The sequence below is a fragment of the Uloborus diversus genome, chromosome 4, assembly GCF_026930045.1.
Source record: "Uloborus diversus isolate 005 chromosome 4, Udiv.v.3.1, whole genome shotgun sequence".
In the NCBI taxonomy this organism is placed as follows: Eukaryota; Metazoa; Arthropoda; class Arachnida; order Araneae; family Uloboridae; genus Uloborus; species Uloborus diversus.
In genome coordinates this window covers 110,019,941-110,037,701 of record NC_072734.1, presented here as the reverse complement: position 1 = coordinate 110,037,701, position 17,761 = coordinate 110,019,941, and the positions used below count along the sequence as shown (strand labels likewise).

At 33.3% G+C, this 17,761-nt stretch overlaps 1 protein-coding gene across 1 annotated transcript in view; it reads left to right on the top strand.

The window, feature by feature from the left end:
• LOC129220758 (uncharacterized) overlaps window positions 1–17,761 on the top strand; it is a 218,787-nt gene that overhangs the window by 180,264 nt on the left and 20,762 nt on the right. Inside the window, exons 3-4 of the mRNA XM_054855187.1 lie at window positions 743–1,001; window positions 15,509–15,669. Of these exons, the coding sequence (XP_054711162.1) occupies window positions 745–1,001; window positions 15,509–15,669 (418 nt within the window). The 5' untranslated portion in view covers window positions 743–744. The remainder of the gene's footprint in view (window positions 1–742; window positions 1,002–15,508; window positions 15,670–17,761) is intronic.

The following is a 17,761-nucleotide window of genomic DNA, read 5'->3' as shown; positions in this document are numbered from 1 at the left end:
CGGTTAAAAATAAGGACATTGCGGACTCGTTCACCTGAATGATTGAACTGTAGAACTCCGTTTTTCCGGATGATTTTAGATCAATTTTAAAGTTATAATTTTTTTTCACATAAATAATACTTTTAAATTTTTAAAAGCTGAGCTATAACTACGCCTAACATAATTTTTTTTAATTTGATTGAATGCGCATGTACATTGTACAATTCCTGCATAGTTGGCGCAATAAATTATAGTGATTTAACAAACAACATGGTGCATATGGAGCATCAGTCCAACACCACTGCAACTGAACTATACTACCGCGGGGCAGGTAAAATGCAGTAACTGTAAACTTTTTTTTTTTTTTTGCATTTTTGAGATCTGTTAAACTTTAGTTTTATACTACAAGCTTGCTTATTTGGCTTCCGCTGAAAAAAAAAGTCTTAATTACAACATTTTTTTATTGTTAGTATTGAAACCAAAACGCGTTTCTTCAAATGTCTCGAAAACTCATTTCTGCAGATACTGCCGTTTTCCAGCCCATGACAGTAAAAATGATTTAGCGTTGGCGCGAAACAATAATATGTAATTTTGATACAAAGTATTGTTTTTTGCCGTAATGAAAGGTGTGTTTCCTTATTTAAGAATTTGGTTTGCATATTATCCTTTTTTCTCGGATTATTGGATTTCATTTGTTAGGGATAAACGAATATTTACTGTATTGCAAAAAAAAAGTGATAGCTCTTTCTTCTTGTTCTTCCAGTGATGAAGATGCCGTTCGGTATAAAGCGCTTCACCATTCACCGGAGCTCCAGCCTCCCGACTCATGGGGGTTCCAAGAAAGAGCCTTCGGAACCCTCGAAGGCCTCCTCCAAGAAGGGCACCCAGACGGATAAGAAGGCCACTTCCCGCCCCCGCGGACTGCCCACCTCGCAGTCCGTAGACACGGCTGATCTCAGGAGGTACAACAACCAGGAAGGAGTTCCGGAGGAAAGGGTGCCGCCGCTACCCCCACACGACAGGTAACAAAAGTTCCCTTAACTCTTTAATGAACCAAATTACTGCGTGTCAACTAAGTTGCGTTCGCATACCGGGACCGGTAGCTACCGATTGGTTGATCACATGACAGCTAATGATGTCTCAGCGGTTACTAACCGGTTGTTCACCAACCAATGCTTTATCGAACGCTTTCGGGTCATCACCGGTTACTTGCGCAGACGAATAACGCGCAGGTGAAAATTACTTATTACTGGTCAAAATTGTCAGACGTGGTTCTATCAATCAATCAACCAGCTAAGATTGCGACCGACCAGTGGATCTACCAGTGAAGCTAGAAGCTATAGAACGACATCGGTAACAACCGTTTAACCGGTAGATCTCATAGAACGCAAAAGTTAGTCACCGGTTGCGGATTGCGAACGCAATCCTACATTCTTATTTACTGCACAAAAAGCTAACCAGCTTCACAGAAATCAGGGGCTAAGGAACAAATCTCCCGTTTTCCATAAACAACACAGGGGAAAATTTCATTACAAAGGGAGGGAAATTACATCCAGGGAAAATGTAGGAGTCGAATCCGTGACTTCTTCTTGCTGCGTGCAAGTTTTCACGTTACTGGTGCTTTGACCTCTCAGTCGCAAATGGTACAGTAGCTGAATTATATCAAGAGTTTTTGGCAATGCGAAACGAGACCCTGTTGTCAGCTAGGTTTTGGTAAATAATGAAACAAATTGCTAGGATTTAAAAAGCACCATTCGGTTTTTATCGCAGCCGTGGACACGGGGCAAAGGTACGTGACAAACATATTTAATTTTTGACCAATTGGATGCGGCAGAAAAGAGCTGTCGAAGCGCATGAAGCATGCTTCAATAGTTCTTAGTACAGAGATTGTTTCATTTCTTGCTCTTTAAAGTCTGCGGAGGCAAGTACACAATCCACACTGATCGCAATTTTCACCCGTCATACCTTGAAGGGTGATTTTCTAGTAATTTAATTATTAGTGCATTCAATAACGATTCCAGTGATGTAAGATTCGTATACATTAGACAAAGAACTGCGTTGAGATGTTTGTTTAACAGTACTTTAAGTACAGTACCGCACGTAACAGTACTTCAAGTTTGTACCTAATTGTTTCTGAGTGGACAACGTGGCTAAGTAACCCATTCAATCCTGTCTATTGATGATCTGAATTGATCTTGTTTTAACTGTTTTGACTTATTTTCTTTGAAATTAATTAAAAACTAGTCGATCATTATTTTTAAAATGTTATTGCTTAATAGATTGTTTTAACTGATTTATAGTTAAGGTTATTTAAAAACTTACTTTTAATTACTGATAAATGGCATTCAAAGACCAGATATTTTTCTAATAATTTAATAGTAATATGTAGTTTACTGCAATAAAATTTTGTAATTTTTCTGTTGAAAAATAAAAATCTTTGATTTACGTCAAAGTGAAAGTTTGAAGTAAATTTAAGTAATTGATCCTTTTCTAACAACATTGTAATTGACATTGTAAGAACATTGTAATTGATTCTTTTCTAACAACATTGTAATTGATTCTTTTCTAACAACATTTTATTATTTTGAAAAATGAAATGAAATTTTAAGTCAGAGTGGGGGGAGGGGTTTGAAAAATCTTACGTACCTTTAAATGGGTGTAGGGGGAGGGGTTGAAATTGCGAAAATCATCCTTACGTAATTAATGAATGGCCGTTTAGGACGGAACACATCAAGAAAGTTTTAAAATATCACTTCAGTACTAATGAGAGGTGGTATGAGATGATGAAAGGTTTAATCGTATTTCTTGAGGTTAAATTATAATGCATTTCAAATACTAATTTTGAAACGAGTATAACTTATACACTTGTTTCAGCGATAATATAACAGATTGACCAACATGCTTATTTTAAAAACGTGAACGTCCTCGTTGAGATGGTCCCACAAATAACTGAGTTCAGTAACGCCATCTATGAATAAATTTACCAACTAAGGATACAAAAGCTTTCATATTAATGTTGTTCCATCAGAAACCGGTTTTTATTTACATTATGAACGCCAGTAATATGTATTAAAGTAATTTTATAAATGTGACCTCATTTTCGTTAAAAGGATGAGTAAATATTGTGTCAACCAGTTTTTATTGCAACTTAAATGAATTATAAATGACATTCAACTTTGAAGAGAGGGGGTAACAACATGCTAAAGCTGAGAGTACCATTTTTCATCAATTCGGTTATCACACTTCAAGTAACCTCGCAAATTCACGAGAATGCCTTTGAATAAAAGTTGTTGGAAAACTATGTGCATCAGTGGCGCCGACTCCATGGGGCCTGAGGGGGCCCAAGCCCCCTCAAAAAAAATTTTGAGGGGGCAGAGCCCCCCAATAATTTAAGAAAATTATTAGCTATTTAATGCTTTTTAAACTCAAATTTGTCTTAGTATTTTTTATTTTCCTTGTTTGGAGATAGTTACTTTGTAAAATACATTCCGTAATGAGTTAAAACAATTATTACAGTAAAAAGTAGGTTAACTGAAAAGCAGAAGCGATTGAACAACTTGGCTGTTTTTCATAACCACCGAGATATTTTGGATGAATTGAATATTTGATAAGTCGTCAACGACTTCAAATTCAGTAATCTAGTCAGGCGGTGAACATTTGCACCTTTCTAAAGACAGCCCTAATATTGGTGTTTAGAGCAATTTTAAAAATCTCTGTAAAATAGAGAATTAACTACATACACAATGTTAGATTAAAATTTCGAAATGTTAGTACTATTATTTTATTACCGTATTACTATAGTACTGCATTAGTTTTTACAAATACAGTGAAACCTGTGTAAGTTGACCACTTGCGGTGCAGTACTTTGGTGGTCAACTTAGACAGGTGATCAACTTATAAAGGGGGTAATGATTTTTTTTTTGTCATCATTTTTTGACTAATTGACACTTACCCTTTCCGTTCAACTCACTTTCATTGTTTAACATTACTTTGAAACAATAATTTAAAATGTTATTCAAATATTTTTAGAGGTTATTCTCTCAGAATGACGTATAATGTGTCATGTAATTTAAAATTTCAGTAAATTGATCAAAAAAATCGTTGTTTATAAAAAGTTATTGGAGATTAATAGTTCCTAAAATTTCATAGCTAATCAAAAATAACAAATTTTTCGCTTATTTTTTTTCTCATATACATTTAATACATTTATAACCATGATGATCAACTTTTCAACAAAATAACTCCTCATTGAAGTTTGGCGCACTTATTAGACACTAGTTTTGGAAATTCCATATATGTTAGCTACTTTTCTCTGGATTCCTCCCTTTTCAATTAATTTTAATATTTCATACTTTTTATCAATCTCAAGTTCAGCTAACTTTCTTTTTGAAGCCATTTTATGTAAAACACAAAGAGCAACAAGCTGGACTCTCATAGTTCTAAAAGGCATCTAGGAAATGAAAATGTCCTATCTCTTAATCCCTTGCACCAGAAATACTGCAATGCAAGTAACTTTTACTCTAGAACAATTCCAGTGTTGCCACAAAATATTGCAACTGGAAAAAAAATGCTTTGTACTTTTCTACTGACACGTTTTTTTCATTAATTAGAGAGTACAAAAGGTAATCTCAAATAGAACAACAAAAGAAAAACAAGTTTAGAGAATAAAAGGGTTCTTAGTAGTTTTCCAATGTGGTTAAACTTACAAGGAGGTTTAGTTATGCTGCTATTTTATTCAGTTGGTAAAATGCTGGTCTGGCATCAAAAACATTCTTGGAAAGCTATAAAAAAAAATAATAATAAAATAAAATAATTTGCTAAATTAAGTTTTAAAAATAAAAATCAAGTGGTCAACTTACGAAGGGTTTTTTACAATAATCCAAACCAAATTTGGGGTACATTAGTGGTCAAAATAGACAGGTGGTCAAGATAGAAAGGTGGTCAAGTTACAGAGGTTTTCCTTCATTATACAAGATAGGACTATTTCCGTTCCTGACAAAAGCGGTCAACATAGACAGGTTGACCGCGGTGGTCAACTTTACAGGTTTTACTGTACTTAAATATTTTTTGGGTATAAGGCCCTATAAAAAGCGGCTATTTACGTACTATAGTAACTTTATTAACTAATATTAAACAAATTAACTTTGGGAAATTATTTTTATTTAATGAACTCTGAGCCTTACTGAAAGCAAGTTTAAATTAGCTATTTCACTTATTAATCAAAGTGCGACAGCAATATTTTATCATTTATTTTTTAATGATAGTTTAAGATTTATTTAAATATAATTTCAATCTTTTTATAGATATATATCTTCACTGTTCTGTAATAGTCTAAAAACAAAATTATTATATAAATTAAACTAACTTTTTACAAAAATACCGTACAATTTTTTTCTTTTTCTTTTTTCAAAGCCAAAACATGTGTCGAGTTAGCGAGAGTAAAGTTTTTGGGATTCTAATGTTGATAATATATTGCTCTAAAATCCTTAAAAAACTAAAACTTACTTTTTCCATCTCCAATTTAGAAAATTTTCCGGAGTAGACCCGCGGTATGCCCTCCACCCTACCAATTTTTTGTGGGTAGGCACCACTGGGAGTGCCCTTCCATGCAAGTCAAGTGCCCTACTTTATATCAATGCCTAGCCACGGCACTGCACGACGTCTTCCCCCAAAATAGAACGGTAAAAATGTCCCTCACTGAAGACAAGTGACATGATCTAATTGAACCAGAAAATTTGCGCACCAATTCGTAGATTGACTTTGAAAACGCTATGCCACATATTGTTTGTTTGTATAAATCAGAAAATATGTAAATTAGCATTTTCAAAGTTCAAAAATCAGAACTTTTATTTTCTTTAAAAAAGGGTCGGGGAGGGGGGGGGGGGGGTCCGTGAAATTACATACTCTCTGGATCACCGGTGACGTTTAGCCCCTCTCAATAATTTTTGCAAGTCGGCGCACCTGATGTGCATTCGAATGGATTATTAAAATTATCTATATTTTTTGAAAAATGTAAATGAGAAAAAAATAATTTGAATATTAAAAAAAAATTTAATGTCGTTTTTTCTTACTTTAACTGCTGTACCCTTAATTCAACTGAATTTAAAAATGATTTTCTGATCTATCTTTTTTGAGGTTTTAAATGAAATGGGCGAAGTCGAAAGTATTGATTCTCAGCTATTCTTAAGTCATAAAAGTGTGTTGGTCCTACTAGTGAAATACACTACGAGTAAGACATATCTTAATTGATTTTCTTTTCTAGGTTTAGAAATACATTTAACGATCAGCCGAAAATTTTAAAGGTGAAATACACTCCTGTTTGCGAAAGTTGTAACACCACGAAGGACTTACGCGGTTGAGCTGAAAATTGCAGGAAATGTAAAGTAGGGCATGGTATGCAAATGATTAGAATTGCAGACCGGTAGCGCATGCGTATGCTGAGCAGTGCCCTCTGAACGGCGGATCAAACCGAATATAAATAGACGGCTGTAGCGAGGCGTGTATGATTATCGATGGCTCGAGTAAACGTTAACTGAATCGTTACTATGCCTCTTCGACGAAAGAAAGCGAAATTTGAGCAAATTTCGGAGTTTGAACGGGGCAGAATCGTCGGCCTTCGTGAAGCTGGATTGTCTTATCGTACAGTAGCCGCTCGTGAGCAACGTAACAGCAGCACGTGTTTGGAAGCAGTGGACGGACGAGGGTCGGAAATCTTGGAGTGAACCCCGAAATGTGACGTCAGCTCGCGATGACAGACACCTGGTGCGTATGGCGCTGACGGACCGCACAGCTTCTTCTAGACAATTGGCAGCACAGTGGTCACAGCTACAGGTGTTTCGTTGCGTGCTTCATCAAATCGGAGACGTCTGCTGCAGCGTAGGCTGCGCGCAAGAATTCATTTATACACTATTCCTCTCACGCAAAACCATCGCCACCGGCGGCTAGAATGAGCCAATATGCATAGGAGCTGGCGTGCTGATTGGCAGCAGGTCGTCTTTTCTGACGAATCCCGCTTCAATTTGTGGCACCATGATGGCTGAATTCGTGTCAGGCGCTATGCCGATGAACGGCACATTCCGAAGTTATGTCTGGGGTGCTATAGCATATCATGGACGATCATAATTGCTAAGTTTTACAGTCCCAAGCTATTCCTTTCCTACAAGGATTGCCAGGGGCTGTATTCCAGCAGGATAATGCGCGTCCATATGTCGCCAGGACTCTCAAATCCTACCTTGATTCGCAGCAGGTACAGCATCTTCTTTGGCCTGCATATTCCCCGGATATGCCACCGATTGGACATGGGTGGGATTTCGTTGGGCGGCGCACAGTGGGGTGAAACCGCCAAAAGGCGCTTAAAATGTTTTTAAACCGCTCTCGCTTGCTTGTTTACACAGGCATGTTATAATGGAGTTTTTTCGATTTGTTTGGGCTCAGGATCCAAAGTTCGCAGGTTTACGCAGCTAATTCCTTTTCAGGGACTTTCTACAGACCATCTATGACTAATTATTATTAATTTCTAAGAGGACATTTTTTGTAGAGTGTTTTGAAAAAAAAAAAACTTTGGATTCCCAAATTTTCGGTGCTGATCAAAACCGATTTTCGGTTTGAGAATTCGATTACTCATTTTTTTTCGTCTATTACTATCGTTGGACGCGAGAGAAATTAAATATACCCCGCCTTTAACAAGAAACAAAAATTATAGACTGCTTAAAAGCAATTTTTGTAAATCCTCGCACTCATGGTTCTTCAACTTTCTAAAGGCTCTCTTTAATAGCCTCATCTTTGTAGTGGAGGAAGGCCTCTAAAATTTCATTTCTGATTGCCTAAGAGGTAGGCCTGTGCAAATTTATTAATCATCAATTGGTTTAATATAGGAAAAAAAAAACATTTATAAGCGCCTTTTGATGTTTTCGCCCTACTGTGCGGTGTCTCGCTCGTGATCCTCGTTCTGTTGCTTCGACAGACGAACTTTGGTTGCGCATATTCCATTTGGTTTGCAAACCAAATGGAGTACTCTTACGCAGGCAGATATTCAAACTTTGTTTCACTCCATGCCGAGTCGTGTAGCAGCTCTTATTGCGGCGCGTGTTGGCCACACAAAATGCTAATTTTTATCTCTCTTTATTGTTTTTTTTTGGTTTGAAAATGTAATCATTTATTTGTACCATTAACACTCAATTGTGTATTAAATTTCATTCAACTATGATGCGTCCTTTATGGTGTTGCAATTTTCACAAACAGGAGTGTACACTAATGAAAACGATTTTAAAATTAGTGTTTTCATACAATTGAAAGGTTGATGTCAATAATTAAGATTCATTTTTTTAAATTAAAATTTGTGTTGCAAAGTTGTTTTGATTTCATAGACTGGATGAAGAAGATATCTAAAAACAAAACAAAACAAAAAAAAAAAACAAATCCGGTTTTTAACCCGTGCGACAAAATATGAGCAAAGAAAAATATGCGCTCCATTTTTTATAATTCAATAATATTGGGTTCCTGCGGGAATACCGAACAAAGGGTCTGCTCTTTGTGAAGAACTAGAAGTAAACAGCGAATAGCTATTTGTCATTGAAGATTAAATAAAAGTATTAGTTGATTCTCTTCTGTAGTTGTGTATTTAGTTTTCCTTCTTTTTTTTTTCTGGGAAGCCTGTAATCGATTTGAGAAGGACGTGTGGAAGTATGTACTTAAAGCAAAAACGAGTTTAGTCAGTGAAATCCAAGTTTAAGTAAGATGAAATAATGCAAAGAGTTTGGGTAAACAGACACCAGGGACTGATTTTTGGGAGGGCGTTCGGAGCAAATGCCCACGGGCTAAGTTAAGACCTCAACTTGTAAGGGGACCCTAAATTACATATGAGAAATAATTACTAAGTTCACATTTCTTGTTTCCAACAGAATTTTCTTTATACTCATCAACAAATCTGTAGATTAAATTTTATTATTATTAAATTTTGAATTTCTATAATGTATTTCTAAAGAACGCATCAGGAAGTTTATAATTTTCTGTCGTCTAAAATAATATATATATATATAATATATATATATATATATACATATATATATATATATATATATATATATATATATATATATATATATATATATATATATATATATATATATATATATATATAATTTTCTTTTATTGTGATATGAACCATGGACATTTGCTGAAACTTGCCTGTTGCAGTTTTTTTTTTTAAGCAATTTTATTTATGTTCAAATAGGATTCTTATTTTTACCTCATAGGTGGATGACGTTAGGCAAATGTTTTAAGCATTTACTTGGTAGCTATGGAATTTTTAACTTTTGATATTTGTATATTTCAATGAAATAGTAAAACAAAACATTAATACTTGTGGATATGAAATGACGAAACAACTAGTCGTTGAAATATTTTTTTCAAATAAGTAAAACCCGACGAAAAACCAAATGTCTGAAAGATTTAAAGTATAAACAACTAATATTAAGAACAAAAATCCTTTTAAGTGAAAAAACACAAAAAAAGTAAAGATTTACAGTTGTGCTAATTGGAAAAGCAGATTTAAGAGGGAAAATTCAAAATCCTTTAAAATGACTTTTTGTATACTAAAAAAAAGAAAAAAAAAAAAAAAAAAAAAACAATTTTTTGTTTTTTGTTTTTAAGTATTTTTTCGATGAAGCATTTTATTTGTTGAGAAGTAGAAAATGGCAATAGATAAAAATTTTAAATCGCTGAGCTTTCTCAAATCGTCTGTAACAAATAAAATTGCGCCACATACTCCCACGAAACACCAGCAATTATTTAAAAAAGTATTTTTTATATGTTTTAACTCTACTTGTACATAGCTTGATAGTTCCAACCAAATTTCATCATATGCAAAAAAAAAAAAAAAAAAAAAAAAACTCATTTTTTCGATTAGTATAACGAATACGTTTAAATTCCTAAAATTCTCTTAGTATGCCTAGTCGGTTTTAATATCTCAAATAGTTAAAGCTTTACAAAGCGAGACCTATCAAAGAATGCACTCGATCATTTTACTTTACAAATAAATAAATAAAATTGGCCCATTTGAATGTTAAGCTGCAGCAGACAAACAAACAAATAGGCAGATTCACACGTCAAAATTATAACTGCTTTCCTTTTTGTGCGGATGGTCAATACAACTGAGAGAACGCTACTTAAAATTTGCAAACAGAGCTTTGCAAGGATGTTGAATGATAAAAATGGTTACTTCACTTATTCGTTTTTTTTTGGGGGGGGGGGGCGAGGGGGTGCTGAGGACCTCCCTTGGTATGCAATTAGGGAAAAGCCTTTTTGTAAGCCCCGAAACGTATTTTTTCTACCTTTAAGTATGACCGTTGTTCGTACTTTTTATTATGATTGGTGTCATTTCAATACCAACGCACCCAGAACCAGATTAAGGCATGGAGATATAGGGCACGGGCACAGGGCACCAACGTTTGGAGGACACCAAATCTATAGGTAAAAAGAAATGATTGGACTGTCATTTCATATTGCACTAAAGCAAGATGTAAATCAGGACTCGACTGGGCGATATCAGAATTTTAATACCGCGATATATCGCTCCTCAAATATCGATATTTTCGATATATCGATATATTCACGGAAGTTCAATTGTTTCTTCCTCATTATTAATAAACTAAATTCATGCAATAGAAATACGCACAAAACATGAACAAATGAATAAATGAAATAAGATGGACAAGCAATTGTAAAGAACTCCAGTATCACAAAACTCCACCGCCAACCCGCTGGGGAAGCGTTTTCCATTTTTTAGACTTCATCATCGCTCCGGAAACGATGGAGATCAAAGTATTCCTTTAACTAATGATAAGGAAACAAGTGGTAATCACTAGATTCGAGTTCCGGACTGCAAGGATAGTGGGCATTTGACAGTCAACAAACCACTCCGTTCTTGATTGCAGTGACGCTTCCTCAGCGGGTTGGCGATGGAATTTAGTACACTCGATACAGAAGTTAGGGCACCGTCGACATTAATGCACAGAAAAAGGTGACAATTATGTATTAAAATAGAGAAACTTTTTTTTTCTTTCCAACGATGTAAGTTTTAATGAGAATTGACAGTGCTGTATAGTTGTAAAATTGATGGGAACCTTACGTTTTTATCAACCGTCGTGTGTAGAGATATATTCTTTACAATGCTTGTCCATCGTATTTCATTTATTCATTTGCTTATTTTTTGTGTATAATTCTATTGTATGAATTTTATTTATTGAAGAAGAGGAACTCTTGTTGCTGTTAAATGTTTGGAAGGTGGAGCTTTTCTATGAATTAATTTTTAACTTTGTGTATGTGCAATGCAATATTTGGCCAACTTTGATGCACTGTAACTCTGATACCAGTTGAATCTCAGTCACCAAATTATAATCAGAGCTTCATATCATAAAAAAGTGCTACCTGTATTAATTTCTTTTTTTTTCCTCACTCAGTCCCTCTTGAAATATTTCACTTTAAACTTTGCGAAAATGCAATACTTAGCCAACTTTAATGCCCTATAACTCTAGTACCAGTTGAGTCTCAGTCACCAAATTGCTATCGTATTTTCATGTCATAAAAAGGTGTTACCTGTATCGATGTCATAATTTTTCACTCAGTCACTTTTGAGTCATTTGACTTTAAACTTTGCCAAAATGTGATTTTTGCCATTTTTATTGTCCTGTATTATATCTGCACGAAAAAAAAAAATAAGACTCTCCTCCTTTTACTAATTTTGCAACACTAAAACTCGTATTTTATGCTAATTTTCAGTTTTTACTTGTTAATTTTTTCTTCACTTTTCTCACCATTTAAATAATATTTTGCAAGCAAATCACATTCAGGGCATCATTTTGATGATGTAGAATTTTGTTTTGTCTTGATAACTATAAAATTAACCGAGTTAGATGCATTTACGGAAAACTTGTTTTTGGTCCGAAAACGGCAACTAAGCAAACTTAAAATGGCGCGTTATAATAAAGTACGAACCTAAAAAATTTTCTTTCAACACTTTTGAACTCACTTAGTAGTGAGAAATAACTGGTAAAAAATTTAGCAAAATCAAAAATGTCTGGCAACAAATTTTATTCTTTTTGGGTGATTTCAAATGGATTGACCCTCTCTCTCTCCTTTTTTATTTCTTTTCACATTTTTGGTTTGAAAAGCGCTTTTCTTTTACTTAAACTCTTTTGATGGTTCTCTAGATAAAACGACGGTTCTGGGGAAGGGAAAGTGAAAGCGCAACAAATGTTTGATCTTGAATGAGTTCAGCATTTTCTGAAAAAATATATTATTGAGACAGAAAATAACATGAACTTTTTTCTTGAATTTAAATGATTTACCTGATTTTCATTTCAATAAACACAAGTGTATCACTTGTGTTAGATAGCACATTTGAATGACGGTGTACGAAAAAAAGGGAAGAGATTGTTAAGAAAAACGGGATAAATGTTCCAATATAAAAATTTTGTTAAAGAGGAAGATCATTCTTAGTTTATATAACTCTCTCTGCACCTCTTTTTAGCCGATTCAACCTCGCTTTCTGAGAAATTTCTTCCTTAAAATGTTTCAAAGCTAACTTTTAATAAAACAATTAAAAATATATATACTAAATATTTCGCAATTTTTGCATGTATCAATCCTGTTTGTGCAGCTCAGGGAACATAAATGATGTATTAGATGTGGGAATAAGAGACTATATAACATAACGGACATCTACCAATTAAAAAGTAAAAACTATTTATTTATTTTCTGAATTAAAAAAAAAAAAACAATAAAAAAATGTTTTGAACGATGCGTACCTGATCATTCAGAAACATTTCGTTTCAGTGTTTTGTTTGATTTTTCCCCCCGATGATTTCTATTGTTTACGTGAGTAGATTAGAACGATTTTCATCAATGATAAAATTTTTAGGAATTTGAAGTTTAAACATGGCGCCATCTGCCGAGGCATTTCTTAAATATGTTCAAAATAGGAATGAATTCTCAATGCAATGTGCGAGTGTGTGACGAATTTATTATTTTAAATTATATTTCTCATTTCCCAAATACATTAGTCACTGCAGGAAATTGTCAGTACCAAAAATGTGTGGAAGACTTTTTTTTTCTTTACCTCCCCATTGACGGGCGTTTTCACACTCATCTATCTTATTTAGAATAAATATTAGTTTTCGATTGTTATAATAACTTAAATCTAAAAAAGACAAATTAAAAATGTCATTACCTAGGCGTTCTGAAACCTCGTTATGATACGTGGGGATATGGTAAAGAGGTTTAGACAAATTTTCTTACAAATTCATAATTATTCTTTAGCTGAAATTTTCCTCAATTAATTGAAAAGAGCAATTTTCAAGTCTAATAATTTTTTTTTTGGTCTGAGGTTTTTCTTGTAAAGTGAAAAGTAGGAAGGGGGGGGGGGGAATAAAGCTCCTTTTTTCTAATTACTTTTCCAGTTAGTATTATTAAAATAAATTGAGTTTGTAAAATTCTATTTATGAAAAGATCCTTACATTAAATTTCTGATAATTGTCACTAAATTTCAAAAATCATAAGTTTTCTTAAAATGAAGTAAAATATTTGAATTCCAAATACACTGTTTTATATACTTTATATTCAAGCGTATTTCCAGGCTCGGATCTGTAAATTTTGACCCCCTGCAAAAAATCAGCAGGTTCTCTAACCGACCATTGGATTGCTCCCCCCTCCACAAAAAAAAAACTTTTTTTTTTGACGAGTGATTTTTGCATGTTTGCTTTGAACTGCTTGAATACTATGAATTAAATTTTGAATTCATTTGTTTAAATGTTTTATTTATTTATTTTTATTATTGTTTAAAGTTTTTTTAACTTACCTGTTTTATTCATAGTTATATCAGCAAGAAAACAAGTCTCTGATAACTTTACATTGCCCATACCCACAACTAGTCATATGTGCTCAAGTAATATGTGTTGAGTTTCAATTTTACCTTTCATTTTTACTGAAACGTTACAAAAATATTTTGAACTGTTAAAACTCGATTATAGTTTTTAAAGTTTTGGTTTTTGTTTTCATGAATCACGACCCTTGAAGGCGTGCCCCCTTCCTCTACTGCAAATCCGGGTCTGGGCATTGCTATGTCAGTTACGTTTATTTCAAATATATTTTTATCATAAAAATGACTAAATGCTTCAATATCGTTAAAAAATATAACAGACAGAAAACCAAGTTGAATTTTACTGTGGTTAAGAATAGTTTTGAAATTCTGTCTGTGCATCGTAACAGTATTTTGGATTCCACAGTTTAAAAAATGTAAAGAAATAAAATGATTTGAATTTTGACATTTTGAATTCAATTTATATTTTTCGCAATCACGAATTGCGATACAACCCTTCTCGTTGGGTTTCTTGTTTCTACAAATGGAAATGACCAAAAATTTGCATCCGTCACATTATGATTGGTGATTTTCTAGAATAGGTAATACGAAGCATAGTTATAAAAAAAATAAAAAATAAAAAAATGAAATGGTGATAAGGATGCGGTTCTAAAAATAACGATTTCATGGCCGATTTCCACCAGTACACTTATCATAAAGATTTTTTACAGTTTGTAACAGAATGTATTTTTATTGCTTATCAATCTTAAATGATGGAAATCAATAATCTGAAAATTTTGCAGTTTTGCTGTTAAAGTTTATCTGTATAAGTGTTTTTTTTATTTCCTGAAAAAGCATAATTTTACACAAAAACCCTTTTTTAAATGTAAAGTCTGCTTAAGTTAAGTCCTGAAAAAAAAATATATTAACAAAATGATTGCAACTATGGCAACGAAAATTTCTTTCTCTAAATAAATATTAAAAACAACACTCTCCCTGGTAATCTGAAAAATCAGAGCAATATCATCTCTGGTCAAGTGAGGAAAATAAACAATTCGTGATTACTTAAAAAAGAAAGAAGAAGAAAAAAAAAAGAATACAAATGTTTGCAATGTAAATAATGGGGTTGTCTCCTTCAGTCAAAAGTACTACTTTTAGTCACTAAAACTGATAGAATAAGCAAATAAATAAATAAATAAATAACATGTGGAGCCAGTAAAAACATTTTCCCAACAAGTATTTTTATTTCAGTTATTTTAAATGTCCGATTTTGGAAATAAGGCAAGGTCTTTATGACGTCACAAGTGATGTACTTTGGCGCGCTACTCCAGTGCCGCGCTAAATCTTTACACTTTGCTGTCAACCGTGTTGCAAGGTTATATTAATTTGCGCTATGCGCTAATGGCATTAATAAATGACATTTAATACCTTGTGATGTCATGTGCAGAAGCGTAAAAAAATGAACACAGATTTAAAAAAAATTGTTAAAAATATTAAACTGTCAAAATATTTTAAAAATGGTTAAATCCTATGTTTTAAACATGCTGTTTCAGAAAAAATACTTTTAAAATTTCGGAAAAGACCCCATTGTTGAGAAAACGCGTATTGTTTTGATAAAGAGCTTGAAGTTTTATCGAACCTGCCTAGTTACATACTCTCGTTTTATACTTTCAGATCCCGTCAGTTCGATTACGATCCCCGTAAGTACGCCACTGGTGAAGAAAGAGGCCCCCGGTGGCGCAGCTCAGCGAAGGATAGGGGGCCCCGGCTGCCTGGGGATGTTGGCCCGGAAGTTCGAAGATATATGGTTCGCAGAAATGGAGTGCGGTTTCAAGGTAATGTGGCCTTCTGAAACTTTGACAACAAAACCCTTCTCTCCAAAGGAAATGTGGTACATTTTCATTTTACCAGATGTGTTTTTGAAATGTTGATTTATTTTTAAGAATACATATCGCTCATTTGGAAAAAGAGTGCCACAATACGAAGAAATGAAATTTTACAGGGGAACCTTTTCAAGTCATTCTTCTTCAGGCAATTTGCATTAAGAAAAGTAAGTTAGCTGTGCTCTCCAGTGGTTAGTTAATATTCGAAAAAAAAAAATCTGTCATTATTTTCCATAGAAGATAAAGTCCTTTGAAGGCCTTTATAAGCGAAAAAAAGAAAAAGAAAATTTAAAATTTCGTATAGTGGCACTCTTTTTTCAAACGAGCGACATTAAAAAAATAAATAAATAAAACAGCAAAAAATGACATGAAATACACCGTCAGCTCAGTCATTCCATTCGAGGACTGCAGTTTCGTGCTTATTAGCACTCATCAGCCCGGCTTAGGAATTAACTGAGCTGGAGGTGGAAAACCTCTTAAGGAAACCGAGAGTGCCAAACAAACTGGTAGCTAATATGGAACTAGCAAAGACCAAACGAGTGACCGAAACAATGGTTCGGTTCAACTCAAAGATTGAAGGCATAGAGGTATTTTCAGGCAGGTAATGCAGTACAAAAAATGAGTTTGTTTCTGATAAATTCAAGTTTTTGCAATAAGAAATTGTCCAAAAGTTGTAGTTTTGCATACATTTTAGCTTACCATTTTAGATTTTTTTCATTCTTTCTTAGAATAATCACTGTTACAGTTCATTATTACGCAAGCTTATTTGCTCTCGTTAGCCTTTTTTGGGGGGGGGAGGGGGGAGGGGGGAACGATAATAAATGATTCCCGGATAAAATGGTACTTTTGTTATAAACATGTAACTTCTTTTAAAATAAGTAAGGGAACGTGGAGCAAAGTGAAATATTTAAGATGACTGAGTGTTTTCAAAATGAACAAATCGGAACTTTGTTTTTAAAATTACAGAACATAAAGAAAGAACATTGTATTTAAAAATAAAACTTGCATTGAAATATTTTTTTATGTGTCTGGCAGTAAATAAATGCTTTAGATAAAAAGTGAACAAATTCACCTTTTTTTTTCTACCCGTGGGGCAAAGTGAAAAATAAAACATTTTTCTAATTAAATATTTTTTATTCCATAATAATAATAATAATAATAATAATAATAATAATAATAATATTTTTGGCCAAATGACTGAGTAAATGATAGGTTGAATGAATAAATGAAAATAAAGTGAAACAATAAACGAATAATTAAATCAATAAATTGATTAATATATGAAGGAAAATAAATGAGTGAATAAAATAATGAACAAATAAGAAAATAAGTGATTGAATGAATAAATAAGTGAATTACTAAATGAAGGAGTGGAAATGAATTTATTAATAAATTAATACGTAAGTGATTTAGTTAATGAATGAATGAGTAAACGAAATAAACTGTTTCACTTTGCCCCATCTACTTTTCCCCGTATGTATTGAGTAATTATGCAAAAAAATTAAAATACAAATAAGCTCAATATTAACTAAATAAATATTGCATTGGACATTCAAATATTATTTAACGTGTTAACAATAAGAACTTTATCATTTTGTAATGGCAAAAAAATCTTAATAGCAATAGGAGTAGAGATGAAAACAGCCCGAAAAAAACCCAGAAAATTTCGGAAAAAAACGGAAAAAAGTTTTTTCCACAGGGGTTTATTTCCGATTCGAAAAAATTGAAAAATTGAATTTTTTCAACTTTTCAGGAAGTTTTTACTGAAATTTTCAGCAAAAAGTGATAAAATTAGTAGATCTCATACTTAAATTCTGATACTATTTCCTTCTCCCCCACCCCCTCCATGTATGCTAAAATACTGTCTAACTTCGATAGTACAAGGTGTTGTATGATAATAAAATTTGCATACATAGATTTAAAAACATTTAATACTTTTTGCTTAAAAAATGAAATGCTTTCCTCAAAATTAACTGTAAAAAAAGTTTCATATAATTTAAACAACGGCTACCCGCGCGTGCCGACTTGCGCCTGAAAGTGTAAA